The 23,149-nt window shown below is 43.1% G+C and overlaps 2 protein-coding genes across 2 annotated transcripts; both read right to left on the reverse strand.

The window, feature by feature from the left end:
* Window positions 1-3,048: 3,048 nt before the first annotated feature.
* Window positions 3,049-14,787, reverse strand: b4galt4 (UDP-Gal:betaGlcNAc beta 1,4- galactosyltransferase, polypeptide 4). The gene is made up of 7 exons (XM_079738436.1): window positions 14,717-14,787; window positions 13,246-13,736; window positions 12,011-12,243; window positions 9,666-9,853; window positions 8,376-8,498; window positions 7,468-7,572; window positions 3,049-5,400 (listed from the first exon to the last, which is right to left on the reverse strand). Exons 2-7 carry the CDS (start codon window positions 13,508-13,510, stop codon window positions 5,262-5,264), a joined length of 1,053 nt encoding a protein of 350 aa, XP_079594562.1. The 5' UTR covers window positions 13,511-13,736; window positions 14,717-14,787; the 3' UTR covers window positions 3,049-5,261.
* A 983-nt stretch (window positions 14,788-15,770) lies between these two features.
* casr (calcium-sensing receptor) lies at window positions 15,771-22,798 on the reverse strand (the record flags this gene model as incomplete). Its single annotated transcript, XM_079738434.1, has 6 exons — window positions 15,771-16,915; window positions 17,238-17,361; window positions 17,701-17,931; window positions 18,485-19,324; window positions 21,954-22,260; window positions 22,611-22,798. The coding sequence occupies 6 exons, from the start codon at window positions 22,796-22,798 to the stop codon at window positions 15,771-15,773; spliced, it is 2,835 nt and encodes a 944-aa protein (XP_079594560.1).
* Window positions 22,799-23,149: the final 351 nt, after the last annotated feature.

Consider the following 23,149-nt stretch of genomic DNA (forward strand, 5'->3'; position numbering starts at 1 on the left):
CATATTTTAGGTTAGTTGAAAAATTTTGCTTTCACACCCCGATGTTTCTGTGTTTATGGAGACATGGTTTTTGAGAATGACATTACCGCCAGGGTTAAGGGGAGGGAGGGAAGGGAGTCAGGGGAGTAGAAGAAGAAGAAGAAGAAGAAGAAGAAGAAGAAGAAGAAGAAGAAGAAGAGAGGAGAAGTTGTCTTCTTTATTTCCTTCCATCCATTTCCTCTCCCCTTTTTTATTTCCCTCCCAGAGTTCGACCCCTGACGGGAAGGTTGCTCGGCCTTCCTGAATGCTCCCAAAGTACACAGCTTCCTGTCCAGAGACTGGAGCCCGAGTCTGGACAACAACAACACAGCCGCTGTGGCTCAGGGGAGAGGAGGAAGTGGGAGGAGGCGGCATCGAGGAGCTGAAGGGCACGGATGGGAAAAAGAGGGGAGGGTGGGGGGGGGGGGGGTTCGCACATGGTTCTTGTTAAATACACTGCTGTGCAGTTTCAATCTTTTCTCTTTCACACTGGAATGCAACGTTTAGTGCTCGTGTCTGGCCTCCCGGTCGATGGGCGAGCACAGTGGCAATCAGCCATCAGCTGTTGGAACGAGGAATTAGAATGGTGATGGCTAATTGTTTAGCACGTTTGCTAGCAGGGAGGGAAAGTGCTTTGTAGTAGCGCAGCTTTGATAACAGATGAGATAAGACTTCCTTCTTATGCGAAGTTAAGACTTTTCTAAGAAAAAGAAAGAATATGGAAGAACAAAAATCACTGGCATAATGTTTGGATGCGCTACATCTCAGTACGGTGTCATAGTGAAACACACGACTTTCTATGTTGAAATGAAAGCAGAAGAAGGCATGTGACTGTCTATTTTAGATTAGTCAGAATGGTTTCATACAATAGTGACTGGACAAAAGGAGTACTTTAGGTCAACATTTGTGTTTTTTTAACATAGCTCTTCGTTTATAAGGGACCATTTTTCCATTTAGCCTGGACAATGGACCAGCATCAGACCTTGATTTCAGATGAACATTGTCTCCCCGACTCCCTTTATAATCCCATAATCCTGTGTTCAGTGTCAGCATATGGGAGGCAGGCCGTAATATAGGAGCGCACGTTTAGCAGGAAACTAGCAGAATCATTGCAATATGTGCTTTTGTTCCTCCCTTTTCTTTTAAAATACTTTTCTTTGTCTCAGCCCATTTCAGACGTGGCCGGTACAGAACATGGAGTGCTTCTGCTGTTCTACAGCCAGGCAGTTTTTGGTCCCCTTTTTTTTTTTAAGTCACAAGTGAGCATGATGACCCATCCTGGCCCCGGCGAGACAAAGCACTCATTCTCCACCAATCGGAAAAGGACATGACATCATCTTGTCCATACAAAGGTCCAAATATCACCCCCCTGCTACGGTTGACCATGAGTCTGTGAGCAAACGTTTCACTCTGGCTGTGAAAGTCATTCGGTAATTGAGAATATGTTTGTGTGTTGTGGGTTTGCTTGTGTTTGATGCGTTTTGATGGTTTGGCGCACTACATCTGCTGTCCTCATACAATTATCAAGCAAATGGTGATACATACCCATGTGTAATGTAACCATAAATAGTAAATAGACTTGGGATGGTATTAGTAAATCTGCAGCTTATCAAATAGGATGAAGTAGGATGGTGATATTACAAAAACATGTTATCCGAAATAATTACATTAGGGAAGAGTTACGTTGATATACTCAGATTGTACTACGATCATAATAATGTATCTTTAATAGCTTTAGAGAAATATAATCGTCATCACATATATGTTATAACATCAGAGAATGATCAACGCCCTACTCGAGCTTCTATCCCAGTTCTCAGTCATGTCTTTAAGTTGTAAACTTTCTTATTGACTTGGCCAAGCCCTACCAGATGTAATGTAACACTATTGATGGAAGTTGCTATGCAACTCGGTGGCCATGCACAGACGCTTGTGACCACGTTAGTCACCAACCATGCTCAGCTGAGCCACTAGTGGGAACAGTTTTCCCCAGTCCCAGAATCAATAGATTGTTCTTGTTTCGATTCACCACATACTGAAGTGGATGCGGTTGAGGTTTAAAGGTGTAGTGTATAGAATTCCGTGCCATCTAGCATAACAGACTTGGCAGAAATGTAATATAATAATCATATGTATAATTTAATTTGTATATAATCCCATGAAAATAAGAACTGTGTTGTAGTTACCTGAGAATAAACCTTCTGTATCTACAAAGGGAGCACGGTCCTCTTCCAAGGGGGCCACCATGTTGCTACACCATGTTTCTGCATTAGCTCATAACAAACAAAAGGCTCTAGAGATTTTATTTTAATTTTAAAAATAAATGGGCAAAGAGTCTTCGGGAGAGGGGGTGTTATCCCAATGGCTACGATCCTTTTGTAATTCTTTTTTCGTAACATCATCGTGTAGGCGTTGTCCGTTATTCAGATAACAATATATGTTATTTTATCTATTATATAATTATTATGAGCAATGTTGGATATGAAATATCCCCACACACCTTGGTGTTATTCCATTTGTTTCCTTGAAGCTCAACCATCTCTGAGACGCAGCCATCAAAATCAACTGCCTGTTCAGCGTTATATTAAATGGGTGTGCGTTCTCTAATACACTTGGGGACGTTTGTTTTTGAGGTTGTTTCGATGTTCAATAACCAAGAGTATCACTCTTTGGCAGGAAGTTGGTATCCAAAACGAACTTTTGCGATACAACTTTCAAAAGGCATTATCAAAAGAAACCTAATATTCAAGAACTGCAGTGCAAGTAAACACTTGTTTGTAGCACTGACTGCTATTGATAAGAATAACATATACATATACATACATACATACATACATACATACATACATACATACATATATATATATATATATATATATATATATATATATATATATATACATATAACAGATAGTGATAACTATAGGTCTATGAATTAAGTTTACAACTATGTAATCAAAGAAGCATTTCCTGATGCATGTATTTGTAGCATTGGCTGAAATCTCAAAATCAGTTGAACGAGACACCACATAAGTTTTGAAATCAAGTATATATTTCATTTGTATTTGAATGCACAAGGTCCCTTTTTTGAAATTCCCGAACATAAACAAAAATAAACACCCAAACATACCCAAATTCCCACACAGTTTCACTCATACAAATCCTTTCATTTATTGCTTACTTCTTTTTCTTTCACATTGATTCCAGATATATATGAAAATAAAATACAAAATAAACTCCAGAGGGTAAACAATGCTACATGTTTTCTACGGTTAGAATGGTACAATAATGGAATCGGCTATTTATGGCAATGAGAACATGACGTAGTGAGATTCAAGACTACTTAGATCTCGATACGATTTTCTTATCGCCAGAGAACGTAAACCGTCCCTGGTTCTTAGTGGATAATAAGAGAGTTAAGCCGGACAAGGCAAACATCAAGAGGAAACGTGACAAATTAGTTTGTCTCTATGCTCACTGAGTAAAAATCCCATATATTTGCTGCCGCTAATAGCTCAGGAAATGCATGTGTTTGGTTTTCAGATTAAAACAACATTGTGTTTTGGTTGGCTGATCATCAGACAAAGAAAGCTTACCTGTGATGGCCATTATTTAAGAAATGTCAAAACCTGCGTGATTAATTAGAAAAATCAATCACATATTAATTCATTCATTATTGGTTAAAGCCCCAAATCAGATCAATGTCCAGTTGTAAAAGATTTAGGCAAGTCAGAGTGAACCAAACAATCTTTGAGACTTAGAAGCTTTCAAATACACCACTAGGACTATTCATGAATAGGACATGTAGTATAGCTCTAATGACATGCCTGTTCAGTAGTTAATCATTGATTTACAAATCAGGGGATTAAGTGCACATTTCAGTTCATATTTGCAACGTGCCCAAAAAAGAATGAGAATCACATGTTTTAAAAGAGAAAAGCACACAGAGTTTGACGGAACACAGTGTTGCTCGTTTTGTATTATTAATTTTGTAAACGGAAATGTGAAAATATGACTCTGTGTCCATCCCGAAACAGTGGTATGCTTTGGGAATAAGTCATTATCGCAAAATAATTAGTCAGTATATCTGTCACTATGACAGGTAGGTTGGAGCTACATAGTTCAACAAAATACTAACAGACAGTAATGCATAATTCCGTCATTGTAAAAATTTGTGGATATGCATGCATCAATTAGGCTGATACGCCATGCAATGATTTAATAAGGCATGTTGGTTCTTTACTTTGCCTTAATTATCAGAAAGTTGTTGAGGATTGAAGGAAGTTACAAAAAGTAAAAAATGTAAAAATAAAAGTAATAAAATGTATATATTTAATAGCCTTTTGTTAATGGCTATTAATGCAGTTGTTAATGCTAAATTTAATTTTAAATTAATACCATTACCCAGTAAGCACAAGTTCTTTACCAATCCTTGAAAATAGATCTTCAAAAAAGGATTACAAAAAAGGATATGGATAAGAGATTAAGAGATTCTCTATTCATTAAGTATTATAAAATGGTTGGTCATTAGCATCTCATAGTTTAGCCTATGTTGTGTTATGCTACGTGATATAAACTTGGTATGGATAAAGTAAGATTAGCATGTTGCACAAATCTACATCTTACATCTTGATCAAGTTTAGCCAAATCTATGCATCCAGTTAGCATTAAGATTAGCCCTGCTAACACACGGACTAATAGCCGCCAACGGAGCTAGTGCTAGGCTACATACGAAGCTAGGCCTGTACATGAAAAGTGCAGGGACAAACAGAGATGGCACACATAATCACCTCATGTTTGAGGCTGTTCAACATTAAGTAAAAGGCTTTGGTAATAAGAAAAAAATTCAGGATATCAAACTAATGAAAGATATGTGTCCCCCTGGGGGGGGCAAAGACCGGTTTCGATTCCAGCTTCCATATGCAACCAACTAAATTTACACTAATTAACAGGTACACATCCCTGAGGGTATTCTGAAGGATGTGGTGGGAATGCAAAAGTTCTCAATAAAGCGCTTCTCTACCCTCTGCGGTCGTCCTTAACGTTTCCACGGTAACATCCCGACTGGTTCACACACACTTTCACACACCAGCAAGGCGGTCCACCGCACAGGGCCGCCACCGGTTCACCGGGAGCCCTTAGCTGTGTCAAGGTGCCTTGCTCATTGGGGCACCTCAACCAGAACAAAACCCGGGGATCGAACCTCAAGTGCGGTTACCGGGGAAAACCCGCTGTGCCGGCGCTCAGTGTCGGGGCGGCGTGCCGATGTCCGCCGTGATGTTGACGTAGAGAGGCTGTCTTTCCACCGACAGCATCTTGTAGGAGCAGCTGTTCAGACCGTCCTTGCGCCACACCTGGGGCGTTCGTCCCAGCAACCGCATCCTGGAGCAACAGGGAGGGAGGAGTGATGGTGAGATTCGAGCGGGCCACTTGATATCGCTTGTGGCCTCCCAGGCTTCTACAGTGGTGAGCTCCCTGTGCACCAGTTCAAAAGTACCTACTAGTTTTGGGCAATTTCGTGCTGGCGGTAAATAGAAACAAGTCGGAGAGCGATGAACCGAATTGGGAGACAAGCCTTTTCCATCTCGCTGGTTTTAAAAGAAATTCTGCTTCTGGCAGGGGGGGGGGGGGGGGGGGGGGGGGGTCATAGGTTATGCAATTAAGAAAAAACAACGGTGGGCCTCTTCATAACTAATTTATATATTTTTTTAATTCAATAATGTAATAATTATTTTTATTTTTTTTACAAACCATAATTTTTGGTGCCCCCCCAGGTACTTGGTGCCCTAGGCACTCATTAGCACAGTCAATAATAGTGCATTCAATATTAGCGCTCTCGATGTCGAAGACAAGGCAAAAAAAGCCTAAACAATATAATAGCATAACAATGCAAGTACACCCTTTCAAAGAGTAATTATTCTTTCTTCCATAACAATGACCAGACATTGGAATTGAACGGGAAATGCTTTTCACACAGAATAGAAGCAGTGCAGAAGACGCAAATATGAGTACAGTTTTTGTTCCCAGGTTAACTTGCTCGGTTTATGACCGACTTGTGATCTTTCAAATCCTGTGAACACCTTTCAATCTGGAATGGCATGGTTCAATCGGGCATGTGGTCTCAGTTATTGTTTAATAAATTGTGTGATAAACCATTGGACTGACATTTTTTACACATTGGCTATCTGTTTGACTTGACGACATATATTGATCACTGAGATGGCAATAAATTTCCATGAAAAGAAGGAGCTTCTGTGTGGTGAGCTTCCTTTAATATAGAGTAACTGGTAGCTTAGCTCACTACACTTTCCAAGAAGCTTGCCGAACTCTGTGTAGAGGATCACATTTTAATGGAGTTAGACTTTCTAATCCAAGTGCAAAGGCAGTTTCACCAATGAGGGGGGGATGACGATAAATGGGTCTCGATTCTTAAACACATCAGTGTTTGTGAGACGTACGTTTTTGAGAGAGACGGTATCCAAAACGAAACAATTCAACTGCACACGGTCATCAAAAGCTAGATGTTTTCATGTAGTGCACTGCAAGTAAACATTAGCCTGTAGTGACGACCGCTATCGATATGAATGAAGAATACATAGAACAGATAGTGTTGACTAAAGGTCTATGAATGTAGTTTAACCTTATAAGGGGATTGTGTGTTGAGAAACTTAAAGAAACGTAAATAGTACATAGTTAGCTCCATCATGTCGTATAACATTTACAGTCTCAATAGTGACTATGAAAAAGATACCCGGTTAGGATTGGGTTAACTGATTAATTCAGAGGATAGAGACAATTAAAAATATATATCTACCCTGGTGCGAAAAAAGTTTACTTCAAATAGAAATTGAGTCATACGTGTCCAGTTTGGCTCCATGATTCTTTTAAATTCTTATATGGACGTCAATGTTGAAGGACCTATATGTAAACCAACACGCAAGGGAGCATAATGGCCAATATTGAGGTCACGTCCATACATACTAGACTATGCGTTCTTCTGCAACGCATAGTCAACACAGCTGGAAGGATCATTGGTGCCCAACTCCCTTCCTTGAAAGACACATACATCCCCCGCCTCACCCAAAAAGCGACCATGATAGTGAGCGACCAAAACAGACTGAAATTGCTGCCATTACTGACACTTTTTTGCACTACCACAACTCAAATGAACTTATAAAGAAACTTATGCTGCTTCTCTTAGATTTTATTATATTATTTCTCTAAAAAAAAATGTGCATGTGAACTTGATCTGTTCACCGTGGGCCAGTGAGAAACGTCATCTCGATTGCTTTGCATGTTTACATGTGAAGTAATTGACATTAAAGATGACTTTGACATCATACAATAAGTAGATTACGTAATCAGCCTGACAGGCATACAGAGGAACGCAGCGCTAATGTTCTAATGCAGGAACTTTGACCCTCTGACCACCCCAAAGGGGCCACCTACCGGTCGTTGTTGACCTTGTTACCGCTGTCCCGCTTGTGGAACACCATGGTGTAGCGCGCAACCTCGGGCGGAGGACGCACGATCTTCATGCCCTGCAGCTCCACCCTGACACACACACACAATAACAATAACAATTGTAATATGTCCCCCTTTCGACCATTGTAACATAACCAGTCATACTCAATCCTCAATAATACCTCTGATAATGCTGATAGTAATACTAGATTTGAATCCATTGGGAATATTTGGAAACGTGAGACGTCTCCGGTTTGACTTCCATTTAGTTCAGCTATTGTCTAGGGAAGAGCCCTCTGAAATTCACTTGTTATGGAGAAATATTGATCAAACAAATTCTCATTTAGAGAGGAGTTCTGCTGCCCGACCTTCTCCTGGCCAGGTATACACCGCTAGACACACGGGAATCGTACCGTCGATCAAGACTTTATTTCTGAGTTATATCTTCCCAACAAAAAAAATAACATCATTTAATTCCCCACACAACATTTCTGTCTGGGTAAGCGACTCGTCTAATGGTGAGTTAGCAAGTTAACCTTTTGTTGTGTCCGGTAATGATTGAAACACATTAACTCGACTTTGGGTAGTTTTTCCCGTGATAGTAGTGCAGGTAACAAGTCCCATGATACAACTTTACTGCATGTCATTACTCATATTGTTAATGTTTTGATTGAGGGACCACTAGCGGCAGAAATGACTTGTTATCCCTCAATCAAGTGGAATGTGAAAAGTTAATATTAGCATTGAGACATTTCCAAGAACACCCTCACCTTATGGATGTGGCAGAGGAATAAAACAACACCCACAACGTATTGTTAACAAGGCACAGGAACACAGTGGTTACAAAGTGGTAACAGGTCTGGTGTTTATGTCCTGAGGCGGCGGGGTCTGACCTGATGCGGAGGTCATCGTCCTCGCCTCCCCAGCCCCAGTAGGTGTTGGGGAAACCATTCACTCGTTTGAACTGCTCTTTGGTCAGCGCCGTGACTCCTCCGAAGTAGCCTTTGTAGCGCAATCTAGAAACAAGTGGAAATGTACCACAATGAGATTGAGACAAAACTAAACTTAACAAAACTATCGTTCAGATCCTGGTCTATTCGCAGTGGATTTATTAAGTCACATGGGCCATCAGTAAAGACGAGAACTGTCGGTCATGTGATGTTGCTGATTCAAGCAGTTGAGAACTCAACCCTGTCTGTATGGTAATGTGTTTCCACACACACACACTTAATGTTCTTTTTATCATAGCCTATCCCAACAGTGACATTAATCCACTGCACATAAGAACTCCACTCCGCAGGTATGGAGATGTGTGTCCGGACAAGAACCCATGCATCAGTTAGAGCGGCATTAGTGGACTTGGTGGTAGAGCGGGTTGACTTGTAACCTTAAAAGTTGCTAGTTCGATCCTCGCCTCCTCTCCTAGCCTCTCCTGAGTGTTGAGGTGTCCCTGAGCAATACACCTAACCCAAACTGCTCCCGACAAGCTGGTTGTCGCCTTGCATGGTTGACTCCACCGTCGGTATGTGAATGCATTTACCATCAATAGCATTTACATAAAGGCCACACGCACATAAACCAATTGTTTTGCCCCAGGGCAATGAGGAAGAAATATTCCCATCACAATAATTAAAACACACAGTTATTTGTAACGTTAATCTGTAAATGCCAGTTAGTTTCAAGGAAGACATTTTGTGGTGTCTCAAGTCCGTGTGACTAGCCTTACTAGCCTCAGTGGGACTAGCCTCAGTGTGACTAGCTTCAGTGTGACTAGCCTCAGTGTGACTAGCCTCAGTGTGACTAGCCTTACTAGCCTCAGTGGGACTAGCCTCAGTGTGACTAGCCTCAGTGTGACTAGCCTCAGTGTGACTAGCCTTACTAGCCTCAGTGGGACTAGCCTCAGTGTGACTAGCCTCAGTGTGACTAGCCTCAGTGTGACTGGCCTCAGTATGACTAGCTTCAGTGTGACTAGCCTCAGTGTGACTAGCCTCAGTGTGACTAGCCTTACTAGCCTCAGTGGGACTAGCCTCAGTGTGACTAGCCTCAGTGTGACTAGCCTCAGTGTGACTAGCCTTACTAGCCTCAGTGGGACTAGCCTCAGTGTGACTAGCCTCAGTGTGACTAGCCTCAGTATGACTAGCCTCAGTGTGACTAGCCTCACACTGACCAGCCTTCACACGTACTTGTAGCCCGTGGCGTTGCGGCCCACCACCATGTGTTTGGGCTGGCTGTCGCACATGTACAGGTTGTGGTCGTTCTCGGGCACCAGGTCAACGTCGTGGAAGATGAAGCAGTCCCAGTCGTGGTCCTTCAGGGCCTCCAGATAACCCACATTCAGCAATTTGGCACGGTTGAACGTTGCGTCGCCTGCCTTCAACAACATGCAAACAAATAAACGATAAATATACCCTAGCACATTTTACCATAAGCCCACAATGGTTCCTAATAATAAATTATGAAATGATATATACTTGATTTCGCTAGTAGTTCATTTAAATGCGTCTGTAATTCTGCTTGCACCTAGAGATAGCGCTCTTCCTCTCTCAAATTTAAAGGTGTTCAATTTGAGTGTGAATGCTCACTGATATTTGAGATATCAGGGAGCATGCACATTGCCACTGTAGCCACAAAGTCTGTTATAAGGCCGCTCCAATCTCCTCTGTTTAATGTGTATATTCCTCTGGTTGCCTTCATCCTTGCAGACTTGTCCCCTACCCCGAGTAGTTTATTGCAAACTCTCTTGGTCTCTCCTGCCAAGGCTATTCCTGATGGAAACTCCCCTCACCTTTGTTTTTACTGCCCACAATGTGAACATTTCCCGATAAGAATCTCCCATTGTCTCATGGAAGATGCTTGGTGAATGCTCGCAGTGTGTATTCCCCTGACCATGCTCTGAATTTAGATCTTAAATCAATACTGCCGCCTTACTTGAATAATGGCCTGTGAACAAATTCCGGTACGGGTGGGGGCTGCGGTTTACCGTTGACATTTCTCATCGGATTTCATCGAGTCGTTTTAAAAGGTCCGATGGCATCAAAATTTTACTTTATGAGGTTCACTTTATGAACATTAATATGAGTTCCCCTAGCCTGCCTATGGTCCCCCAGTAGCTAGAAATGGCGTCAGGTGTAAAACGAGCACTAGCTATTCTGCTCCGCCTTTGAAAAATGGCCCCATATGTCGTCATAAGGGGCAAAGTCGTCTCCCCTTTCTCTGCCTTGCCCGCCCAGATAATTTGGCCCGCCAATGAGACAATGAGCCACGATCGTGCAAGTGTGTGTGTGTGTGCTTGATTACACACACTGTAGTGTTGTACACTTCTTTGCTATTTGGATAACCGTTCTGCTGTTGGTGTTATGGCGCATAACGTGTCGATTCTCTGACGTCTCTGGTATTTCCACAACAAGACTCTTTGGCTTTGACTCCCTGAAGTACATGAACCGCAACATGGAGGAGAAAGGGATTGTTGCGCACGATTATCTCCCGCCGGAGCCCCTCTGCCCGCCGCTGCGAAGCATCCATAAAGTAGCACGCCATGGGACCTTTAAAAGCTCCTATTTAAATTATATTAAATATGAAAAACTCATGAAAATATTTTTTGATTTATATTTAATATCATATTACGTATTTTTTTAGATCAATCATAGGTTTTTTTTTATACTCCACGTTGATCATCATTTGTTGAATAAACAATGAACTAATCAATGAAATCGCCTCTCAAGTAGGGCGACAATGCAGACTACATATCCTATATATCTCTGTATATATAAGTTCTATCCCTGTAACTGTTAATTGACATCAATTCCTGTCTGAAAGGGTTCTAATAGCACGTTCAGATCGCTGGGAATTATGAGGAAAAAAATTCTCGGCGTCGGAAAAAGCTCTGATGATTCTACTTCCTTTTGGCAACTGGGGCCAGAGTTGCCCAGTTGGTGATGTATTGCAACAGAGTTGCCCAGTTGGTGATGTATTGTTTACTAGTGACGCGCATGAACATGGTGGAACATGAATGTTTTACGCAATATAAAACAATCAACCATCATATCACATACTTTACTATTGATTGACGTTGAAACCGTCTGTTGGCATCGACTTTGCTCAGTTTTTAACGTTGTGTACTGGTAAACCAGCTGTATAAGGGCAAGTCTTGCCTTCCATACAGCGGCACTACAATGTGCTTCTCATAAATAAAAGCAAAAGGATAGCAGGTGGTAGGATCAGTTTCAAGTTCACATGCCTTTTTTTCTTGTAGCCTATCAAACCCTGCTGTGAAGAACTTTTAGATTCCGAACGCAGTGCACATGAACGGTCGCTGTCGGGAACACGCATAAGCGGGAGCATCATCACTGACGAGGCATCTCGTTATTACCAGGACCATGAACGCGCCTTAATCCATTATCTGTTGGATGACATCACTTCCTGTCCGAAAGAGTTCTGATCATGTGCCTGTGGTACACTTCCCGTCTGAAAGAAAGGCAAGAAGCCTTACCTCTGTAGTCTGAGAGATGATGTCACTTCCTGTCCGTACCTGCTGTATGACGTAGATGGCGTAGTGGAGCTGCTGCCTCTGCAGAAAAGGGTGTAGGTGATGCAGGAGGTAGAGGAGGTGCTTCTCGCGGCTACGCTGAGGGACAAGGATGGCCACGCTTTGTCTCGCCTTGCATTCTGGGGGCTGGTACTGACCCCCGACTACCACGCTGTTCTCATCTGCCACTTCCTTCATCGTAAGCGAAGGCTCAAAGGACAGCTTCAGGGAGCCATCTTGGAGGGGCAAAAAGAATAGGATTTGAAAGAACGAGTCAGATGAGGTCTGTGTTATTAGGTAGAACATGTGATGTAGGACAGCCCTCTCTCCTTGTCAACAGGATATGGGCCCAATACCCCCATCTCTGTCCTGAAGGCTAGCTCGGTGGGGGAACTGATTGCAGAATTCCCCCACTCAGCTCGCATTCAGTACCAAGACGGCCACTAGGTGTAAAAGGGCCTTAGGACACAGAATATTGAAATATATGCTGACATGCAGCATTAAAATGTGCGATTATAAAGTACACACTGACAAAAACATTTATTTGTGTCTCTGGTATTTCTGATCCAACAAAACATTAGAAAACATTACTGATTTCTGAAAAACACACGTACATATTGTCACTCTCGCACTTTACATCCAAATGATGGCATGAAAGCAGTAAAGTGATAGTATGAGATGTAGTTGGTATGGTTGAAGAAGTTGTATCAGCTGATCACAATAAAGTAAACATACCAAAGCAAACTCAAGGCAACAATTACGAAGTTGCGAGTCGATTCCGAATCGTAGAAGTCCTCCACATCTACAATACTCGCTGATATTAAGGACTAAGATCTTGCCCAGGGAAAAGTTACCTTTTAGCATCACAACTTTTGTTCCATAAGCGTGCAACCCTGTCCACAACTCTGCTTAGTCAGGAGACCTTAGACTGCTGTAGAACGGCCCAGAACTGGGTCTTCTGCCAATAAATGTATGCTGCCTTACAGTGGCTATACTGAAACCTCCATAAAGGTTAGTGTGTGATTTAAAAAACATTCCACTAACAGGGGGGGGGGGGGGGGGGGGTATTCAGAGGCAGACCACACCCCTACAGTCTTTACGTCTTTCCAAGACTCAGCTGATCTTGAAATGCATATTAATATACTTTTTAACATCTTCAGTAAGTGTGTAATGGTATTTTTGAGATCATGTTGTCAACCCCGTTAACACCCTGTTCACTGGTGACGTTGTTTACTCACGGAGCAGGGGAGAACTTTCCGGGCACAGGGCCGTGGGCACACGGCCACTCGACGCTTCCTCTGGTGACGCTCCCTCTGGTCTCAGATCCACCCGCGAGCCATCCCCTGCAAGCGGGACCCTCAACGTCACGGGGGACCACTGCAAGGCCTTCACCGTGTCCCCCTTGTTGGTGGCAATCCACGCCAACGCAGAGAGACACAGCAAGAGGGCAATGACGTACTTTCCTCTCCTGGAGACCGTGAGCATAGAAGGACAGAACCCCATGGCCAGCCCCTCGATTAACTATTTGTTTTGGTGTTGAGTAGTCTTCTCAGCTTTTGTTTTTGTGCCGTGCGCAGGGCACTGTGATGAAAACAGCTCCAAGGATCTGAGATAATCTGCTCATGGCAATGGATTTAAACATGTTGTTTGTCAGCTTTGAGTATCCATTGTTCACCTTACATCAGAAAGGGTGTTTAACACACAACTCTTAATGCAGCGCCCTCAGAAACTGTTGAGAAAGAGAGAAGGAAAGGTTAGTGAATTTAACCTCAACAGATTGGATGGCAAACAACCAGGGTGTGCCACACACCACAACAATGTCGGTATTTGTCAAATGTTTTTTTACTGCAAGCAACCTGATCTCTTCCAGGAAACCGAACGCTTTGTTCCCATTGGACCAGACATTTTTGGTGCAATTTCTAGTCTATACAATATCCGTCAAGTATTTCACTGCTTTTCATTTCAAACATGAAATGAACTGATCTTCACTAGCCCATCTCCCCCTTAAACAACAGCTACAGCTAACAAGGTTTTAGGTTTTTATTCTATAGAGAAGCATCTTGAGCAAAGCTCGAGTTTAGGATACCCCTCCCCTCGCATTCACCATGTCCAGGAACAAAATCTCTAGGTTAATACCCAGTTCGCCTGTACCCCACCCTGGGCTCTTCAGACATGAAGTTAGGGCTCAGCTGATCAACCATCGTCAGCTGAACAGGTAACGGGGGGAGGGTCTGAACATACATTCATGACAATCTTACTTACCAATTAACAATAAAAGGTGAAAAAAAACGATAGCCAAGGAATCAACATGGAGAATGTTGCAATCGACCAAATTAATAATCCTAGAAACACATAAGGAACCGATGTAACAACACGTTTGTTTCAAGGTAACCCACCCCTCACACACCGCCCATCCATGGAGGTGCAAACGTCTGATGATGGTTCATGGTACGTCTAAAGGTGTGCTGTCATTTTAACATCTCATAGCCTTATCTAAGCCTTCGGAAATAACCTATGTAAATAACCAATAACCACTAAGATTAATTAAGACGTAGCGTTAGCTACAGACCTAACAGTCATTGAAATCGTTTATGGACGATTGCTCTTTAAATATATGTTGACAAAGTTGTATAGACTAGGCTAGAATGGCTACAGATACGGTGCTTTCTTAGTCGATCTACGTTGATGAGTGTAGTAAAGTTACTTTACCTCATTTCTTCAAGCTGCTGCACTAGTGATACCACAGCGCCACGACTTGGATTCAGTTCAAGTATTGACAGAGGAGGAGGAAAACAGAAACTGAAAATGACTTCCGGGGTGTCTGTTTCACAATAAAAGCCTATAAACGCAATAAAGTCTATAAACACACGTAATTAACGTTTGCAATCCCTTAATTACCGTTGGACTTCTTACTACTTTGCCAGAACCACTACTTGGCCATTAACAATATTCTTGGTCTTTCCTTTTCATAAACCTTGCTTCTGTTTGTTTGCCCTCCTGTGCCCGCAGTGTGATGTTCGCCGATGACAGCCACGTGTCAAAAAGTGTGTGATCGGTGGGTTGTGAACGTTGATTGGCACGTTTTGTTGTTTAAACAACAAACAATAGGCTCCAATCTAAAAATTTCAGTCTGAAAACTTATATCCAAACATGCCATGTAAATCAAAAAACGTAAGAAATTTCCTTGAAAAAACTTTTAACTTATTATCCAGTATTATATCTAAAAATAGTATTAAAGTAGACAGTCTAGTAGGCCTATGACATTGTATATACTTTTATATAGGTTTTATACAGTCAATCAAATTAAATCGAATTGTCTACTAATCTTTGCAATCCACTTGATGAACAAATATAATATCAAGCAAGAATAAATACAAATACTCATTCTTTGATTTGTATTGAACTGCTTTGCTTTTATTGTAATAATTAATTATTTACCATGTTGTTATAGTTATTGAGAAAACGAGAATACAATGTACGGAATATTTTATAAGTAGACTAATCTAAACAAATTGCATCTATTACATAGTCAAATGAAATGTGATGATTTACTTTACAGTCCAAATCATTTCAATAAATATTCCATGTTGATGTTGATTGCTAATGAAAATTATTTACAATTCTGAATCTCCAAGTTTCAACATCTACAGTATGCCATCTTTGTCATCATATCAGACAGACATTGTAATGGTTATGGACTTCAAATAAGGGAATTGCCAATGGATTCGCAATGGGCTTGCAATGTTCCAAACGTGAGGTTACATCACATGACTGAATTCCTTCTCGATTCTTCGAAGCTCAAGGACAGAGTGACCGTTCCACTCCCGAAGCTCACCCTGGGCCTGTGGATCCTGGGCTGGCCTGCACTGGGCTCACAGTCGTTACCGTTGGTCTTGAGGCTTATGGACGAGGAGGGAGACGAGCCTGAAGACCCGCCGTTGCTGCCTGACCTCTTCCTGGATGCCGTGTTGTGCTTGAGGGTGGCCTTGGCAGCCACTTTGAAAGCGTGCGCTGCGGTGCTGCAGCGGACCTCCTCAATGGTGTTCCTGGAGGGCTTGAAGAGGATGATGTACACCTTGTGGAAGAAGAGGCAAGCCAAAAGGCCGAAGCTGGACGCCAGTATAGCGATCACCTCCACCGCCGACACGAACTTGCCGTAGGTGCTGAAGTACGCCGGGATGAATGAGATCCAAACGATGAAGAATATCAGCATGCTGAACGTGATGAACTTTGCCTCTGTGAAGTTCTCCGGGAGTTTGCGCGATTTGAACGCGAAGAAGAAGCAAATGGCGGCGAGGAGACAGGTGTAGCCGATCAGAAAGCCCAGGGCCATCATGGAGCCCTCGTTGCAGGTGATGAAGATGATCTCATCGATGTCGTGGTTCTTGGAGCTGGCCGGCGGGGCGTTGTAGAGCCAGACCACGCAAATCATCACCTGGACAAAGGTGCACAGGAACACCAGCAGGAACTGCAGGTTCAGGCCCCACCACTTGCGGTGGAGACTGGTGGGGATCTTGGCCTCGAAGACGAGCAGCACGCGGTTGGTCTTGACCAGGATGCAGGAGATGCAGAGGACGAAGCTGATCCCGAAGGCCGGCTGGCGCAGACGGCACGTCCAGTCCTGGGGTTCACCGATGAACATTAGAGAGCTGGAGAAGCAGCAGACCAGGGAGAAGAGGAGGAGGTAGGACAGCTCCCGGTTGGTGGCCTTCACGATGGGAGTGTTGCGGAATCGGGCGAACACCCCCAGGACGAAGGCTGTCAGCAACACTCCCAGCACTGCGAATATTGTCAGGGCTATGCCGAAGGGCTCCGTCCATGAGAGGAACTCGATCTCTTTCAGAAAGCAGAACGTGTGGTTCCCGTTGGACCACGAGTTGTTTGGACACTTGGTGCAAACACTGGCATCTGCATGACGGATAAACAAAATCACATGCCCGCCTTCACACTGCCACAGTAACAAGTTGTAATATCCAAGATTCAAAATTATTTATAGCCCAAAATATTAGACATACGGGACTAAGATGTGGCTGAGATTCTTACATTCAACATTTGACTAGTTGTAATAAATCAGGGCAATCTACAACCAGCGGACGGAAATGTGCAAACAACAAAACAAACAATGAATATCTAGTTATAAAGGCACTTAAATGCAGCAGCAACAGTGTATTCTCTTAAACGACAAGTGAGTGTGAAACAATGGGAGTTTAGGTATTTCATGAATCCATACCTTTATGGTTACTGTATTCTCCATCAGAGCACTCTTTGCATTCAAAACAGCAAGTGGGCTCGCTGTCTATGATGCCCTTTCTGGTGCCTGGGTCGCAGTCCTCACTGCAGTTTGAAAACGGCAGCTGGAGTGTATGATAGCAGAAGAGCATGTGAGAATGGAAATTAGTATAATGGAACCTGCAGTCACAACAGTATCATCTGTCATCCAAAATCTCTGCAAATCTTCCTTAAAGGGTTATTATTATAAAAAATATATAGTTATTAATTTGTTTAATTGTTAACTTACATCACATTATGTATGAGAGAGAGAGAGAGAGAGAGAGAGAGAGAGAGAGAGAGAGAGAGAGAGAGAGAGAGAGAGAGAGAGAGAGAGGGAGAGGGAGAGGGAGAGAGAGAGAGAGAGCGAGAGAGAGAGGGAGAGGGAGTGTAATGGAAAATATTTCCCTAAGTAGGTTAATAACCTCTGTGCTGTATCCATTCCACAGTATCTTGGCCTTGTCGATGTAGAGCTTGGATCCCTTTTTGACATGCATGTTGTAGTAGCCGATCTCCTCGAACACCACAGACGCATCTTCTGTTGACCTGTGCCAGTTGATGATGGTGTAGTTCCCCCACATCTCAGCGTTCTCATCAAAGTGCACCTTCTCCCCAATGCTGTCGATGTAATCCAAATGTCTCAGCTGCTTCAGGACCTGTGGAGCAGAGAGCAGTGTGCAATGGATGGAAACTTCAAATGATGAAGCCCTCACATATTTAGCTGCTTTGCCTGTTTTAAGATTACAACTAAGTAAGTGCACTGAACATTAAAATGGCTGATAGATTTTGATAGGGTGCAGGATAGTGTGGTGGCAGTGAGTATGTTGAGTTCGACTTCCATCTGAAACATAATGGATTAGATTGCCTCAGTTTACCTGAATAATTGTGCATAATTGAGCAAGAGCCCAACTCTTAGCAGCTCCTTAAATCTACATTCTAACACCTTCTTGCTCCGTGATGAAATGTCTATGTCTGCATTCATTGTTCAACCCATTCCTGCTCCTTCATAACCTGTCTCTGTATTCAATCTGTAACCCTTTCCAGCTTCTTGGTCACATGTCTCTGTCTGTAATAACTGTCTAAACCCTTATCTGCTTCTGACCTGTCTCTGGATTCACTGTCAAATACATATACTCTCTATCCCTCCATGTTCCTTGATGACCTATCAGTCTATCCACTTACCCATCTCTCATCACTGCGTCTCCTTACCTGCCACGCCTCCATATCTTTCGTATCTGCGCAGGAGCTGTTAGCGAAAAGCCCTCGGCCAGGGGTGCAGGTGAGTATGTCCTGCAGGGCCTGGGCGATGGAGTAGACGGCCACGTACACGTTGTAGGAGATACGGAGGTGCGTGTAGTCCAGATACGGCGTCTCAACGCTGGTGATGTCCTCATAGCCGGAGCACAGCGGCCGCGAGCTCTCTGTGCCGTTCTCGCTCTCCTGCAGCCTCAAGCTGTCCTCCAGGTAGCAGTTGAAGGTTTCCTCCCAGAACTCCCGGATGAACTCGTTGTGGCTGACCTTCTTGGGCTGCACCTGCTGGAGGAACTCCTTGAACCCTGGAATATGGCCAGGCCTCAGGGCGAAGCCGATAGTGCCGGCCATGACGTCAAGGTACTCTGGTTTGGCGATCAGCGAGGAGCTGGCCCACGCCTCGCTGGCCAGCCAGAGGCGGTCGGTGATGTTTCTCCTGGCCATCTCCTTGATCAAGGGCTCCACGTCAGGACCACTGGCGAAAACCACGATCACTTTGGCCGTGGAGTTCTCAATGCGGTCCACCAAGGCTTGGATCTCGTGGTCTTCAAAGTACTGTGAGATGAATTCGTTTAGATGAATGCAGATGTCCCGCTCCTCCATCTCCTTCTCAAACTTCTCGATGCCCGGGCGTCCGTACTCGTCGTCCGAGGCCACGGCGATGACCCAGTTCCACTGGAAGTAGGCGATGATGTCGGCCATGGCAGTGGCCTGGTACTCGTCAGTGGGGATGGTTCTCATGAAGGACTTGTACTGGTTCTTGTTGCTCAGCAACCGGCTGGAGGAAGCATAACTGATCTGTAGAATGCATTCAGATTAAGCTACATTTACATTCACAATCACAAAAATTCACATTACATCACATTTCAACCCAGTCTCACACCACAATGTAGTATAGTTATGTTGGTCCAAAGCGGAAAACATAGTCATTTCACAATAATTCCTCAAGAAATTTTGAAATTCCTAGGTTATTTGGCCTGTTCTTTTCTAAAAGCCTGCTTCCATGCCACGAGACGTGAGTTTGTCATGTCTCGTGACATGGAGTCTTTGACAACAAACAAGATGGCTGACAAAAAGCAATATTCTGATATAGATTAGACATTAAAGTAACATTTTTGAAATGTGCTTCCTATTTATGTATGATGTACCCCGACTGTCCTGGATTCTCTTTTATATCAAAGTGGGTCTTCTGGACAAGAACAACTATCAATCTGGGGTCTCCAACCCTAAAAGAAGTGACTCAAAAAGCCTTAGCATATGCTCCAACTCGTGACACCTCACCCAGCGGCTTGCTTGCAAGATTTCTAACTGAAGTTCCTTCCAGACCTAGACCCTACCCATCTAACATGCATATCTGAGAATCAGATTATTCATAACGAAAATAAATGATGAGTGAAATGAACAATGAACCTCTTTCAATCTCATAAGGGGCAGAGTGCGGGCTCCTTTTCCCCTTTTGACCCCAGACTTGAAGTACTTGTCCACAGGCAAGCAAATTTCCATTCATGTTACAGAATACGTAATAATGGCCATAGGCCGTAAAACACTTGCAACAAAAATATACCTCATGGTTCCACATGTTCTAAATACGTGTTGAGCAATATAACATATCGGATGTTTGCGTAATATTGCACTTTCCACCGAGAATACAATAGATATCAGCCACAAAGAAATGTCAGCCATCTTGTTTTTTTACAAAGACAGAAACTTGGCAGTCACGTGTCATGGAAGTAGGCCTATAGAAAATAATAGTCCAAAAAACGTAGGCATCTCACAATTTCTGAGCCGTTATTGTGAAACTATTACGTTTTCCGCTGTGGACCAACGTAGCTATTCAAAATTTTGTTGTCAGACTGGGTTGCACGTTCATACACATTCATATTGCATCACATTCACATACATTCACGTTTACAAGGACATCACATTTACATCACATAACATAATCGTTCAGCAGACAACTTTATCTAAAATGACTTTGCGAACAATCAAGGCAGACCAACAATGTTGAAGCAAGTGCAAAAATGTAAGAACATTTCTTAACAAACCAACTGGACACAGTGTAGAGCAGCTCTATGACTCAAGAACACAAAGGTGTCACAAGCCTGTGGTCAAGTGTGTCAAAGGAGCTGGTGCTCAACATAGGAGATGTCCTGAACACAACAGAGAAGTTGTAGTAAATTGAAGGTTTCTGAAGAGATGGGTCTTCAATTGTTTATGTTCTACAGAGGGATTGTGTAGGTCAAATGGGTGTACTATAGATAATTGGCACATGTTGAAGTGTGCTTGCGATAACAAGATAATATGGAATTCGACGTTGATTGCCTGGCCCACTGCTGTCATTCTGGCGAGGGTCATGTGACTTAAAAAGGGACATGACAAAACTGGGAGCTGCCAAAGGGAAAGCCTTGGTAAGTAACAGTAAACACACTATGGAGTGTGTGTGTCTGTAACATTCACAATGGGTCTGTGACATCTCTGTGTGGACGACGTTTGTGGTTGTTATGTCCAATATTAACACACAGATCCTCTGTTTCGACCTCTGTCGTGCCACAGCACTCAACCATAACAAGTTGATATGAAGATCATTATAATAGGAAAAAAACATTGATTCTATGTATGTATGTATGTATGTATGCATGTATGTATGTATGTATGTATGTATGTATGTATGTATGTATGTATGTATGTATGTATGTATGTATGTCTGTCTGTATGTATGTATGTATGTATGTATGTATGTATGTATATATATATATGTATATGTGTGTGTAATTTATCTGTGTATATTTTCTAGTTATATAATTTTTGGCCAATATTTGAGGGCCAAAACATGATCTTGCAGAACCCTTGCAGACTCAATCATTTGCATGTTGTGGGTTGAACAAAGCACAATGTGCTACTGTGACTGGTTCTCTGTCATCTGTGGCCCTCTACCTGGTGGTGCTTTCTACTGCGCAAAACGTCAGGTCCTTATGGTTCTAGTCAAACAGAGCAGACGCCTTTTTCATGCTACTACCTAATAGTAGTAATTGATTTTCAGTAGAATATTTCAAACAGATATTTACTTTTAAACCAGAGGTTCCCCTACGCTTGTCTATGTTCTGTGTCTCTCTGTAATCCTGATTAATTATTTCATGGTACCTTCTTGTCCAGGTTGCTCACGAAAATGTATTTGAATCTTAGTGAGCCTCATCTGGTTAGATATAGGTAAAAAAAATAAAGCTGGAATTGATTTATTCAATCATGCTCACAAGCACACAGCAGCAGAAGAGGTGTTTTTTCCCTTATCTAGATGTCCCGGTCTTCAAGCTGGAGCATGTCTGTCAGTGTGAGCAGTTTCCCAATGCTTAGACTTGGTTACCAAATTGGAGGGAGTCAGCCCCTATAGAGAGGCTGTATCCAGGGGCAGTGACTGGGCTGGGCTCACCTGAGGGATGTAAAACAGACTCAGGAGGTTGGCCACGGCGGTGGAGACAGCCGAGCCTGACGCCCCCACCACGGCGATGGTGGAGGGGATGTGGTCGGTGCAGTTGCAGAACTCGTCCAGGTTGATGGAGTCCATCTTGTTCTGTGCCACGAAGCTCAGCGTGGCCTCGAGCGCCTTGGACACGGTGTTGCAGGTGTCGTAGATCCTGTAGCCCAGGGTGATGTTGGGCAGGAGGGAGCTGCTGTTGTTGATCTCATCGATGGCGAAGATCATGGCCTGCAGCCAGCGGAAGCCCCTGAAGTTGTACCTGCCAGAGGGACATTTAGGGCCACCGGTTACTAGTTTGTGTTTGTTTTTTCTCAGATGCTTTCATTCCAAGCGACTCCCTGTGAATTCAGATAGCAGCAGGTCAGGTATTAGGCAGGGCATCTTGCTCGAGGGCGCCTACCACAGGGTACTTTTAGGGCCACGGCGATCAAAGTACATTTTTGCTGGGAGTTTAACACCCTCACCCCCTGACAACACTATCCTGTCCCCAAAAACATGGTCAAAAGTGTTGATTATTTAATTTGACATCCACATGAAACCATATCAATTCAATTACTGATTGATAGATTGAACCACAGATTGATTTCAAACCGATGAGGGACACGTTACCTCACACACTGTGTGGACTCTGGCCTGGCCGCCAGGTCCTGGTCTTTAGAAGCGACTCCAAAGTGTATGGGGAAGAGACCCCCAAGGAGAATATCCCCGGTCTTCTGTGCTCTCTGATAGGGCCCGTACGTTGAGGTCAACTGGACGGACCCCAGGAGCAGCAGATAATAACCCAGTAAAAACGTCATCCCTTCCTTTGGTGAAACAAAGATTGTGTTCCTTTCAGAAGCTCCCTGATGGCCTCATTGTGGTCCATAGGTCTGCCTGCGATCTGGTTTGGTCCCGCTCATGGTTCTACGGTTTTAAAAACGCCTGCAGGAAAAGAGAAAAAATGTTGTTTGTTTATTCCCTGCTCATTATCGCATATGATTTTAATGTTATGTTACACGATTACATTAAGAGTCTAATATGGGAAAATACACTTTTCTTTACACTTCGCTGAAACAACAAATCAATTTAACATCAATGACTTTATACTATTACTATGCATATGCAATAATGGAAATATTAATATACAATTAATACCATTGTGTTGTATG

Source organism: Pollachius pollachius, assembly GCF_949987615.1.
Source record: "Pollachius pollachius genome assembly, chromosome: 6".
Lineage (NCBI taxonomy): Eukaryota > Metazoa > Chordata > Actinopteri > Gadiformes > Gadidae > Pollachius > Pollachius pollachius.